Source organism: Urtica dioica, chromosome 2 (assembly GCF_054948205.1).
Source record: "Urtica dioica subsp. dioica isolate 48M chromosome 2, U.dioica_male_clone48M_v1_H2, whole genome shotgun sequence".
NCBI classification, from domain to species: Eukaryota; Viridiplantae; Streptophyta; class Magnoliopsida; order Rosales; family Urticaceae; genus Urtica; species Urtica dioica.
In genome coordinates this window covers 5869288-5883239 of record NC_142757.1, presented here as the reverse complement: position 1 = coordinate 5883239, position 13952 = coordinate 5869288, and the positions used below count along the sequence as shown (strand labels likewise).

Below are 13952 nucleotides of genomic sequence, written 5' to 3'. Positions count from 1 at the left end.
GTCGAGTCATTCTCCTCAAAGTCGAGCTTCGCTCCTTGAGTCGAGTCATTCTCCTTAAAGTCGAGCTTTGCTCCTCGAGTTGAGTCATTCTCCTCAAGTCAAGCCTTACTCCCCGAGTCAAATCATTCTCCTCGAAGTCGAGCTTCGCTCCACGAGTCGAGTCATTCTCCTCAAGTCGAGCCCCGCTCCTCGAGTCGAGTCATCCTCCTTGAGTCGAGCTTCGCTCCTTGAGTCGAGTCATTCTCCTCGAAGTCGAGCTTCGCTCCTTGAGTCGAGTCATTCTCCTTGAAGTCAAGCTTTACTCCTCGAGTCGAGGCACGCTCTCCTTAAGTCAAGCCTTGCTGCTTGAGTCAAGTCATTATCCTCGAGTTGAGTCACTCTCACCGAGTCAGTCTCCTCAAGTCGAGCATCGCCACTCTAAACGAGTCATGCTCCTCGAGTTGAGTCACTCTCACCGAGTCAGTCTCCTCAAGTCGAGCATCGCCACTCTAAACGAGTCATACTCCTCGAGTCGAGCATCGCCCCTCGAGTAGAGTCATATTCCTTAAAGTCCAGCCAAGCTCCCCGAGTCGAGCCTAGCCCCTCGAGTTGAGACTTGAGTCGGCTCCCCGAGTTGAGCTTCGCTCCTCGAGTTGAGACTTGATTCAATCTCCTCGAGTCGAGCTTCGCTCCTCGAGTCGAGCCTTGAGTCAGTCTCCTCGAGTCGAGTTTCGCTCCTCGAACCGAGCCTTGAGTCAGTCTCCTCGAGTCGAGTCTCGCTCCTCGAACAAACACCTGGAGCGACGTGAAGAACAGGTTAGCCAAAGCAGAGACCCGCGCTCGCGCCTGGGGAATAAGGGCCGATCTTCCGAACGCAGACGAAGAAGCGTCACCAAGGCGGGAATGGCGGATGCCCCGTGAGACCGACTTATGCTTGATGCGTGGTCAAACTTTTAGCGTTTATCCCCGAGCAGTCAAAGCCCTCCGGTGCGGCAGAGCCTTCCGCCAGGTGCCACTCCGTCTTCTCGAAGCATCAGCCCGCAGCATCAACCTCCGTCTTCGAGACCTCGGAATGAGCACGCCTTTGCAAAATGCAAAAGTGCAGTCGCCTTCCAAGCTGGCCGAGACGGAAGCCATGATCTTCCCCTAATAAGTCACGATTACACAATCGTCGCCCTGCTAGTCACCGTCGAGTCCCATGGACTCCGGATTGATGATATTATCAAGTAAAATGCCATCGAAGAAAGACTTGGGCATGACTTCGCCACAAGATCAACGAGCTGCGACACGCCGGTACGCCTCTACATAAATGAGTGTCCCGCTTGCCCACGCATGTCCCCTTTGCTCTGGGGCTAGAGCGATGGACGCAAACGTGTCTGCCTCGCCCACGTCGAGCTACGTCTCCTATCCGCTTGGATCCTCCTCCACGTGTTGATCACACACTCGTATCGAGAGAGACGGAAAAGCGAGAGAGAGCACTAGCATTTGCAAGAATATTCTCTATGTTCACAAAAGCTTCGCGACAGCGAAGCCCTGGGAGATAAATTTTCCTCAAACACCCGGCGGAAACAACTAAAAGTTCACCGCCTGGGGCCTCCCGAGCGATAAACTTGGGGGGCTAATGTTGTCGGTCGTTTTCGGAAAATCCGAGACGCCAAGAAGACATGCCGTTCAAAGGGCCGATGGTCAGGCCGGAGGTCCTGAAGAGCGGCAAGCCTTCTGTCACGAGTCGACCGACAAGTCCTCGTGCCAAATCCTCACGTTTCTCGAGTCGAGCCTCGGGTCGCTCCTCGAGTCGAGCCTTGAGTTGTTCCTCGAGTCGAGCCTCGAGTCGTTCTCCTCGAGTCGAGCCTCGAGTCGTTCCTCGAGTCGAGCCTTGAGTCGTTCCTCGAGTCGAGCCTCGAGTCGTTCTCCTCGAGTCGAGCCTCGAGTCGTTCTCCTCGAGTCGAGCCTCGAGTCATTCCTCGAGTCGAGCCTCGGGCCGCTCCTCGAGTCGAGCCTTGAGTTGTTCCTCGAGTCGAGCCTCGGGTCGCTCCTCGAGTCGAGCCTTGAGTTGTTCCTCGAGTCGAGTCTCGAGTCGTTCTCCTCGAGTCGAGCCTCGAGTCGTTCCTCAAGTCGAGCCTTGAGTCGTTCCTCGAGTCGAGCCTCGGGTCGCTCCTCGAGTCGCTCCTCGAGTCGAGCCTCGAGTCGTTCTCCTCAAGTGGAAAACTTCATATTTCGCATGGGAAGAATGGTATTCGAAGACCCCTAAAGGCCCGCAAGAGTCCGGCAAGACGAGCCATTCGCCGACAGCACGCTACGCCGGCCAGCCGCGCAGCAAGCAGCGCGCCGCGCCATCAAGGCAGCGCGCCGCGCCAAGACGCGCCCGCGCCGCGTGCTCCATGCGCCGCACATCCTACGCCGCGTCCAGTGACCCGCGCGCTCCATGCGCCGTGCATCTTGCGCCGCGCGCCGCGCGTTGTGCGCCGCTCTTTGTGCGCCGCGCGCTCCGTGAGCCTCCAATTGATGCCGCGCGCGTTCCTAGTCCCACATGGACGAAAAAGAAGCCTTCTAAAGCCCCAAAACACCTATATAAACCCCCTCCCATTGAGGGGAAAGCCATCCAATTAAATCCCATTCATTCTCAAGGAACTTGAGACTTCTCTCTGCTTACCTGGATGCCATCCTTGGCCTGAAGCAGATTCTCCACGATTTCTCGTTCTCAGAGATTCTGAAGCGCTTTCCGGGGACTCCCGAGTGCCGCCTCTCTTGATCGAACGATTAATCTTGAGCCCACGAGTGCTCTAACGGTTTTCGAATGAAAATCGCCTACGCGTCTAGCACCCTAGACGCGTCCACCATTTCTGACAAGAAATCGCCTACGCGTCCGGCATTTCCAACTAGGAATCGCCTACGCGTCCGGAATCTCCGCCACAACAAGGAACTCTTGACTTAGAGTCTTCCACGTCTCCAAAAGAGAGAAATCACACATTCTCTCTCGCATACGCGATCTCCGAAGTTCTGAGACGTCGCCGAGGACTCCTCCGCGCCTCGTCTCCTTCGTTGAGCACGCCTCTCCACCAAGGCTCCGCGCCTCATACTGCGTCCTACATGCTTGAACAACGTTCTGACCTGATCCCACACAAGGGTACGTAGGCAGCCGACACCCAAGGCACGGTCACTCCTCCTCCTCACCCCCTACCTCTCCCGAGAGGCGGGTTGATCGGAGAAAACCTAGCTCGAGACTATCGAGTTCACACTCTTGGCCCGGGTGCGATCACTTGGTCCGGCCTTGGATCGAACCGCCCGAGGTTTTCAATAGTTGTTCATTTTCGTGCGACAACACCGGTGATGCCGGGGCGGTCTAGGAGCTCGGCGAGCCTTCGAGCCGCGTCCTCTCGAAGTGCGGCCTCGGGGTCATTCGCCGGGTCTCGGGGCTGGCTCTCGTTATCACAAAGTTGCCCTCCTAGACGATGCGTAGGGCTTCGGAGGCCGTACCTCGAGCTAGTCGCCCGGGCGCCCACGGAGGTGACGGACAATTGACTCATCTATCGAGAGTTTTGCCGTTGAAGGATGAAGAAGAGTGGTAGACGGAATGCGTCGCCAAGGTTGAGAGATGCCCCTCCTTCTAGCGCCAAAATGTTGTCGCTGTTTTTCGGACAACGATTTAGGAGCCCCAAACGGTTCGACCCAAGGCCGGACCAAGTGGTCGCGTTCGGGCTCGAGCGTGTCGGACTCGGTGTCCCGAGTCTTCCCTTAGCTGTGAATGTCCCTTGAGTTCGTCCAAGCACCTGAAAAGGAAGAGAGAACACGTGAACTATCAAGGGGAAACAGAGGCGGTGCCTCTATTTACCTCTCCGACGCTCAACATTAGTGGGATTGAGGTGGAGTATAGAGGATTTAGAGGGTGAGAGGCCAAAGATGAGTGAAACGAGTGAAGTATGAGTTCGACAGCGTTTTAGGACTCAAAATTGGATTACCCGGACCAGGGGAGGGATCCCGGTACTTATAGGCGACCAAGGGGCATTTTGGGCAACCCCTTGGCCGAGGATGGCCTTGGCTCGGCCATTGGCCGAGGCTGACCCTTGGGCCGGCCAATGGCCGAGTCTATTTGAGCCGGCCATTGGCCGAGGCTGGCCCTAGGGCCGGCCAATGGCCGAGGCTATTTGAGCCGGCCATTTGGCCGAGGCTGGCTCTAGGGCCGGCCAATGGCCGAGGCTATTTGAGCCGGCCATTGGCCGAGGCTGGCTCTAGGGCCGGCCAATGGCCGAGGATAGCCAGGCTCGGCTATTGGCCGAGGATAGCCAGGCTCGGCCATTGGCCGAGGATGGCCGATGGCCGAGGATAACCGAGCTCGGTCTTTGGCCGAGGTCGAGCTCATGAGGCCGGAGGTCGGCCATGGAGCTGGAGGCCGAGCTCATGAGGCCGGAGGTCGGCCATGGAGCTGGAGGCCGAGCTTATGAGCTCGGAGGTCGGCCATGGAGCTGGAGGCCGAACTCATGAGGCCGGAGGTCGGCCATGGAGCTGGAGGCCGAGCTTATGAGCTCGGAGGTCGGTCATGGAGCTGGAGGGCGAACTCATGAAGCCGGAGGTCGGCCATGGAGCTGGAGGCCGAGCTCATGAGGCCGGAGGTCGGCCATGGAGCTGGAGGCCGAGCTCATGAGGCCGGAGGTCGGTCATGCGTCGGGGGAGTCCCGGGGTGGTCGCTATCGCGGCCGTCGCTGCTCTACCGGACCGAGATGGACCGGTAACAATAAGTGTAACCAATTTTTCAGATTAACACCAATTAAATTGACAACAAAAAAAAAAACAAAAACACGAAGCAAGTCTTTCGTAAAGCCAATGGTACGGTAAATAAATAAAACAGTATAGAGCACAAGTTTCGAGATATAACGAATCGAAAGATACGGTAAGTGGCGCCTTGGAATGCGCTAATTTATGCAATGGTTAGTGTTACCACGTATAATTATAATTTTATATCAATACCAAGAATTATCATTTGCTTAATAAAAATTCCTTGTGTCAGAAACGGTTGACTTTGTGATATATTTTACCGATTCAGACTTCAATCGAACGAGTAAGCCAGCTTGTGACATAGAAAACGGTTATAAAACCAAAACCTTATAACTTATAATTAATAAACAATCTAAAGTCACATTCCTTTTCTCTCGATTCATTCTTATGAAGAAAATCCATCCTAAAACTTTGTAAAATCACAATACAGTTTTTATTGCAGTATTCTTCCTTCTTACTGATCGTCATTCTTAAAATCCAGTCTCTCAATGTTCCATTGAAACTAAAATAAATAAAAACAAAAGAAAATGAGCTTATCAAGTTCAATATTCATTATAGCAGTATGCCTTTTCTTTGTTCTCAACAACCATGGAAGAGCAACAAAGATCTTTGTGGAGGGCAAGAGAAATGTACGAGGCATCAATATATTTACTTCCAATTTTTTATTTTTTTTTTAATCTTAACTCTTTTTTCTAACTTGGTGTGTCACGATGTAAATTAATTTCTGAATTAATTTTTTTCAGGTTCACATCGTCTATCTTGGCAACAGACGGCATGATGATCCGGAAAAGGTCACGGAGTCCCATCACAGTTTGCTTGCCTCAGTGGTGGGAGGGTAACTAACGCCAATTATCTTTTTTTCTCTGCATAACAACTCCAATTAGATAAACTACGATAAAGTCCTCGGGATTTATTTGTGTATATAACTAAAACGGTACTTATTTGTGGTGATATATGTTGCAGTAAGGAAAATGCGTTGGAGTTGATAGTGTACAGTTACAGACATGGTTTCTCTGGATTTGCTGCCAAGCTTACAGTAAAACAAGCTCAAGATCTTGCTGGTAATATAGTAATTTCATATCTAATATCTAGTGATCATAATATTAAATATATTACAAAAAAAAAGGACATTTCTTTTTGTGTGGGAGTTTCAGAGCTGCCTGGTGTTGTGAAAGTGATACCGAACAGCATTCACAAACTACAAACAACAAGAAGTTGGGACTCACTCGGACTCTCTTCCCAATCTCATTCCAATCTCCTTCACAAATCCGCCAGAGGAGATAATGTTATCGTAGCCGTGTTTGATACAGGTTTGATTTTTGGATAAATTAGACTATTTGATTTACCTTGAAAATTACTTATTATTTTATTATTTCACTATATTCCAAGGATTAGTAAAATCGGATCACAATATTGTAAGATCGGTTTAGGGAGATGAAAAATATTACATTGACTTCCTCCATCCAAAAGTCAAACTTAACTTAAATTTGTGAAATTAATACAAACAAAATTATAATAATTGGAGAAAATAATGATTTGTTACAGGATAGTGTGAGTTGACATCATGTTGTATTATAGTTTGGAACTCAGATTTTACAAAGGAAAATAAAGATTTTTAGAAAGAAGAAAATGATGAAAAGTTGGGTCGTCAAGCCAAAACGCGTTACTTTTTTTTTTTTTTTGGAAAAACTAGATCTCTTACTATTATCATTCTTGCTTGGACGTGTTTAGAAAACTAAAAGGAATACCATATTGGAAAAAAAAAATAAAAAAAAAAATAAAAAAAAATTGGAATCCACTCTTTGGTTTTCAATCTTCCACCATAATTTCACTAGTTTTTCTTACCTTGAATTTTCCATTTAAACATATGACTCAATATTGAAGTTTGAGATGGATTTGGATGGGTATCAACTGTATTTTAGGCGTAGTTTAGAACTCAGATTTTATGAAGAAAAAAAAATTATAAGGTTGTGAAAAAATATGTAGATCTAATATCCCTCTTGTTTAGATGTTTAAAGTGAAATAAAACATTGACACTAAAAAAATGAACTTACATGTAAGGTTCCTTGTATTTAAAGAAACAAATAGAATTCAAAATGTTTTAACTAATAAAATATAAAAAAAAAAAAAAAAAAAATTGAGCTTCAAAACAAGACAATAATCAATTTAACCTGCTTTAATGATAATACTATTATATTATTTTGGTGCAAAAATATGCTAAATATTTAAATATTGGTATAATCTAATTAATTTATATTAAATAATGAAAGTGTAATTATTTTAAAAACGTCGCATCATTAGTAGATAATTAAATTAAAATTTCATTAATTAGACTAAAAATATATTTTAGAACTGTAGTATCATTGAAGTAACATTCAGTGTAAAAAATTACCGGTGGGTTGATGAATATTTACCATCTAGGAATATGGCCAGAGTCAAAATCATTCGCCTAAAAAAAAATTGGAATCCACTCTTTGGTTTTCAATCTTCCACCATAATTTCACTAGTTTTTCTTACCTTGAATTTTCCATTTAAACATATGACTTAATATTGAAGTTTGAGATGGATTTGGATGGGTATCAACTGTATTTTAGGCGTAGTTTAGAACTCAGATTTTATGAAGAAAAAAAAATTATAAGGTTGTGAAAAAAATATGTAGATCTAATATCACTCTTGTTTAGATGTTTAAAGTGAAATAAAACATTGACACTAAAAAAAATGAACTCACATGTAAGGTTCCTTGTATTTAAAGAAACAAATAGAATTCAAAATGTTTTAACTAATAAAATAAAAAAAAAAAAAAAAAAAAATTGAGCTTCAAAACAAGACAATAATCAATTTAACCTGCTTTAATGATAATACTATTATATTATTTTGGTGCAAAAATATGCTAAATATTTAAATATTGGTATAATCTAATTAATTTATATTAAATAATGAAAGTGTAATTATTTTAAAAACGTCGCATCATTAGTAGATAATTAAATTAAAATTTCATTAATTAGACTAAAAATATATTTTAGAACTGTAGTATCATTGAATAACATTCAGTGTAAAAAATTACTGGTGGGTTGATGAATATTTACCATCTAGGAATATGGCCAGAGTCAAAATCATTCGCAGGCGAGGGGCTCGGGCCAATCCCGTCTCGGTGGAAAGGTGTGTGCGAATCAGGCGACCGATTCAACGCAACTCAGCACTGCCACAAGAAAATCATCGGAGCGCGTTGGTTCGCCGACGGCTTCACTGCCGAGAACCACAACCAACTTCCCAACGCAAACGGCGAGACCGAATACATGTCCGCACGAGATGCGAACGGGCACGGGACCCACACCGCGAGCACGATCGCCGGTGCTCTGGTCCCAAACGTCACGTACCTCGGCCTCGCTGGCGGAACCGTCAGAGGAGGCGCGCCGAACGCCAGGCTGGCGATCTACAAGGTGTGCTGGACCGTGTTTGGGATGTGCACCTCCGCCGACATCCTCATGGCATTTGACATGGCCATACACGATGGCGTCGACGTTATTTCGGTGTCGCTTGGGTCCTCTGTTCCCATGTACTCCAATGTAGACGATCGGGATGGGATCGCGGTTGGCTCGTTTCATGCGGTGGCAAATGGGATAACCGTTGTGGCTGCTGCGGGGAATAGCGGGCCATCCGATCAGACGGTTACCAATGTCGCTCCGTGGATTCTTACTGTCGCTGCCAACGGTGTGGATCGAGTTTTCCCGTCTTCTATTACTCTTGGTAACAACAAGACTGTTATGGTAAGTTCTATTTTAGTATCCGTTTGAGCCCCCAATTTCGGAAATGGAAAATTAAAATAATGACGATAAATCGAGTTACAAATCAAGTTTATTTTGTTGCCTTTTTAAATTAAAAAAAAAATAGTTCAGAGAGAGAGATGGCAATGGGAGGGAAAAATTAAGAGAGAATGAGCACGATAGGGAAAAATGGAATCTCGCTCACGTTTGATTTTTTTCACTATTTTCAAAGGAAATTGGAGTGCAAACTTGAATCCAAACAGAACAAAGGAAATACAAGTTGTGCTAGCTGAATTCTAACGATAAAAAATTTAAATTAAACAACGTAGACAACTAGGCTTAAATCATACTTGATAACAACATGGAAATAGATAAAATTTGACCTCCGCTAATTTGATCAATGCGGTGTAATTATCATAGGGCCAAGCTTTGTACACAGGGAAGGAGATCGGCTTCACAGGCTTGTTCTATCCCGAACCCAGAGGAGAACTCGATGCTTTTACACCAGGGTTGGTTTGCCAAATCCAAAATATACACTTTTAAACTAATTCCCATACTCCAACAATTTGAATTTGACAAATTTAACCATTGACAGAGACTGCGAGTTTCTTACACTCAACAAGACAAACACAGCCGGGAAAGTGGTGCTCTGCTTCGCCACGTCAGTTCAGATGCCAGTGATCGGAAACGCAGCTTTTTACGTGAATGAAGCCGGTGGTATCGGGCTAATTGTAGCCAAGCACCAAAGCGGAGCCTTGTCTCCTTGCGGCAATGACTTCCCTTGCGTTAGTGTCGATTTTGAGGTCGGAACCAAAATCTTGCACTACATCAGATCCACAAGGTTACACAGATGACTCTTTTTTTTTTTGTCAAACTCTATTTTTATATGTTGGAATTCTTACATTCAGTATTTTGTTGTTGTTATACCAGTGATCCTCTTGTGAAGCTGAGTCCCTCAACAACATTTGTGGGGAAGCCTTTACCTCAAAATGTGGCCTATTTCTCTTCGAGAGGGCCCAACTCCATAGCACCAGCTATCCTTAAGGTATTTTTTCTTTACATTTCAGAATTATTTTCTTGAAAAAAAAAACGTTACTAATAAGTTATTTATTGAATATTTGTAAACTAGCCGGATATAAGTGCACCGGGTGTGAATATCTTGGCGGCAACTTCTGCACACGACGGATTAGCGGACAATGGATATGCGATGTTCTCGGGAACTTCAATGGCAACTCCGCATATCTCGAGCATTGTGGCTCTTCTTAAAGCCCTCCATCCCTCTTGGTCCCCTGCCGCCATCAGATCAGCTCTTGTCACTACTGGTGCGTATTTTCGCATATTACACCACCGAATAATAATGGTTTTTTTTCTTTCTTCATAAAGTGTCATATTACCATATTTTTAATCACAAAAAGAGTTCTTACTCCCGCGGTAACTAGAACCTACGTCATCATTTATGGGGCACCAACTAAGCTAGTCTCTCTTGTTGTCAAGTTACGATTTTAAAGACCATTAAATCTGGTTCCCTCTGAATTAATCAATTAATCTCAATCTCGGTGTTCCATCCGAATGAATCATCTTAATATTCTAATATTTTCTTTGCAATTTAAATGAGTTTTTCCATATGGGACCTGTATGATTGTGTTCAAACTTCCAATTTAATTTTTTTGAGCAATGCAGCATCAAGAAGTGGTCCATTTGGTCAACCAATATTTGCGGAAGGCTCTTCGCTCAAGTTGGCTGATCCATTTGACTTTGGAGGCGGCATAGTAAACCCGAATTCCGCGGCTGATCCCGGTCTTGTCTACGACATGGGAAAATCTGATTACGTTAACTACCTCTGCGCGATGCACTACAACGAGTCTGCTATTTCTCATCTCACTGGAAACGCCACAACGTGTCTGACTCGTACACCTTCGATTCTTGATCTCAACTTGCCTTCCATTACCATACCAACCCTTGGGAAATCTTCTGTAACGGTTAAGAGAACCGTCACTAATGTTGGTCCTAAGAACTCTCTTTACAGAGCGAGAATAGAAGCCCCGCCCTGGGTTTCAGTGTCCATAAAACCTGAGGTTATGGTGTTCAATACTCTAGTCAAGAAGTGTTCGTTCAAGGTCACTTTCTCGTCTAAATATCAGCTAGATATTGGGTACGTATTTGGGAGCTTAACGTGGACTAGAAGAGGTTATGCAGTGAAAATTCCTTTGTCCGTGAAGACTGCGCACTTCCAACTTTTAGTTCCTAGTAATGAAACAATGTAGTGTCTAGTTTGTGGTGTTTGTCATACCCCTATGCAATCATGATACTGGTGAAATGTACAAATAAATTGCATATTTTAGCTTCTTGTCGTTTCTACGATGTTGGACAAGTATTTTTCATTAAAATTCAAACCACTATATATAAAATGCAACTCCAATTTTCACAAGTTTAAAATTTTAACATAGCGAATTTTGATAACGTGGCAATTAAACCAATTTTTTGTTTCCAATTTTACCTTTTTTTTGTTTAAATGTTTATTTGGTTAAAATAAATAATTAATGAAAGATTGTGTTTTGATTATACATTTAAACTAATTTACTCTCTCTCTCTCTCTCTCTCTCTCTCTCTCTCTCATCGGTTCAAAAATTGATTTCATTTTTCTGCATTTGATGATTGTACAAACTCCATGGCCTTTTTTTTTTAAAAAAAAAAATATGCATTACAGCTGTCCTTCGTCTTCGATATCTGCGCCAAGCGCGAGACTTTCTTCGTCTGCCACATTGTCGACGTTGTTGACATATATGCCGGCTTCACCTCTTCGAGATCGCCGCCCCATCCGGTGTTGCCTATGTCGAAGGATTCATGTACACTCAGGCACTAGGCCGCTCAAGGTCATTGTTGTTGAGGCCGCCAAGGCCGCCAGAGAGTCATGCCGCGTAGCTGGTGTTGTCGGTCGTTTTCGGAAAACCCGAGACACCAAGAAGACACGTCACTCAAAGGGCCGATGGTCAGGCCGGAGGTCCTGAAGAGCGGCAAGCCTTCAAGCCTTCGCCTGAACTCTTGACTCCTTGAGTCGAGCCAAGCCCCTCGAGTTGAGATTTGAGTCGGCTCCTCGAGTCGAGCCTCGCTCCTCGAGTTGAGCCTTGAGTCAGTCTCCTCGAGACGAGCTTTGAGTCAGTCTCCTCTAGTCGAGCCTCGCTCCTCGAGTCGAGGCTCGACTCGGATTCTATCCATCGACTAGATATATTTGTGTCATAAACCCGAAATGTAAAGCCCACAATAGCTCAACGGGCCCGGAAGGACACGGCCTGCGCGCCGCGGGTCGCGCGCCGCGCGTGGTGCGCCGCTGCCCCTTGTGCGCCTCCTCTTGAAAATGTGCGCGCCCCGAGTCCCACATGGGCGACGAAGGACCCTCTTAAGGTCCACAAACCCCAACATAAACCCCCTCTCACTGAGGGGGAAGCCATCCCTTCATCTCCTATCGATACGCTCGAATTCTCGCTCTCCTCTGCTTCTCTTGATGCCATCTTTGGCCTGAAGCATTCTGGCAACCCTCTGACCGAACGCCCCCCAATGCTCAAGCACGCTCCTAGGGTTCTCGACTAGAGTCCCCCCCCCCCCCCCCCCGCGTCTAACACGCTAGACGCGTACGCGATCTCCGAAGTTCTGAGACGCCGCCGAGGACTCCTCAGCGCCTCGTCTCCTTCGTCGAGCACGCTTCTCCACCAAGGCTCCGCGCCTCACACTGCGTCTGACATGCCTGAACTACGTTCTGACCTGATCCCACACACGGGTACGTAGGCAGCCGACACACAAGGCACGGTCACTCCTCCTCCTCACCCCTACCCTCTTCCGAGAGGCGGGTTGATCGGAGAAAACCTAGCTCGAGACTTTCGAGTTCACACTTTTGGCCCGGGTGCGATCACTTGGTCCGGCCTTGGATCGAACCGCCCGAGGTATTCAATAGTTGTTCATTTTCGTGCGACAACATTTTGGCGCTAGAAGGAGGGGACTTCCCGACCTGTTCAGCCCGGACCACCCTTCTGTTCATCTTATTCTTTTCTTCTACAAACTCAACTTTCTCGAACTTGAGAAAAGATGAGTAGTCAACCACCCGTACGTTCTGAGGGCGTGAATAACCCCGATAACGTCACTGGGACCAAAAAATACTTCTTGCGCTCTCGAGCGCATGGTGACGAAGAGTCGCTCCATGAAGAGAGCTCGACCCGCTCACCATCTCCATTTCCTGATAGCAGGGACAACCGCATCATGGAATTGAAGTAGAATGTCCGCCAACTAAAGGCGAGGAACGCAAGGTACCACAGCCGACTGGCTACAAAACGACCTGCGCATGACACGATAATCCCCAACGGGGATCCTGAGAACCTCAACGAGGAAAGCCGTGACTGCGACCCTAATTACGAGGGTATTGGTGATTCGGAGGATATCGAGACTTCTCTCACGAAGGACGGGGGACTCCCCGCCGTGTTGGAAGCCGGTCCATCGAATCCCCTACCCCGGACAGGCGACGCACCGACAACTTCTCAAGAGGGGAATTCCCAACGTTCAGCCCTCGACCGACTAGGTCAAAGGGAGAATGTTGCGGAAAGTCAGGGCACGCGGAGAGCGCACCGTCGCAGACGAAGCTTGCACCTCCGTACTACCAGCCCTGACCTTAGGGACTACCTCACTGCTCAACGCATTGGGCGTGGCAATGATCTGAGAGAGCGACTAAGCTCTAGACCCAACATCCCGCTGGCAGCCCCGACTAACGGGAATCACCGCGCAGGGCAAGGGTCTAACGAAAGGCGACAGGTAAATCCTCTCGAACAAGGGGTTACTCCAACGACCGGTCTCGATATGGTCACTATGATCCACAATCTTCGGAATGAGGTACGAGATCTCCGAGAATACGGAATAGGTGGAAGCACCTATGGGGTCGTTGAGGAGAACTCCTCGCCTTTCACGGCTCAGATATTGGCCGAGGTTTGTACGAGGAATTTTAAACTCCCGAACCTCACTCCCTATGATGGAAAAGCAGATCCTGCTTACCACATCCAGCACTATGAAACCTGGATGACGATGCAGGGTGTCTCTCCTGGCGCCATGTGCCAAGCTTTTAGTTTGACCCTCGCCGGACCCGGTTTTGAGTGGTTCAAGAACTTAAGGCCAGGGAGCATTCACTCGTTCGAAGACTTGAAGGACATGTTCCGAGCACGGTTCGTTACGTCTATGGTCCAAAAGAAGACCAAGATGTACTTGTGGTCAATCAGGCAAGAGAGTGGCGAATCTCTTAGAAGATACCTCGCCCGATTCACTGAAGAGTCAAACAAGGTCGACCGCTTTGACGACGGCAACGCAATTGCCGCTATCATAGAAGGCTTGCGCACAAGTGACTTCCCCAAGTCAGTCGTCAGCCATGTCCCCTCTACAATGGCCGAGTTCATGACTCGG

At 46.9% G+C, this 13952-nt stretch overlaps 1 protein-coding gene across 1 annotated transcript; it reads left to right on the top strand.

Moving 5' to 3' along the window:
- Positions 1-5153: 5153 nt before the first annotated feature.
- On the top strand, positions 5154-10908 carry LOC149404027 (subtilisin-like protease SBT3.6). The gene is made up of 10 exons (XM_089606627.1): positions 5154-5381; positions 5496-5587; positions 5716-5813; positions 5907-6062; positions 7846-8519; positions 8937-9025; positions 9112-9357; positions 9447-9561; positions 9646-9838; positions 10197-10908. Exons 1-10 carry the CDS (start codon positions 5280-5282, stop codon positions 10778-10780), a joined length of 2349 nt encoding a protein of 782 aa, XP_089462753.1. The 5' UTR covers positions 5154-5279; the 3' UTR covers positions 10781-10908.
- Positions 10909-13952: the final 3044 nt, after the last annotated feature.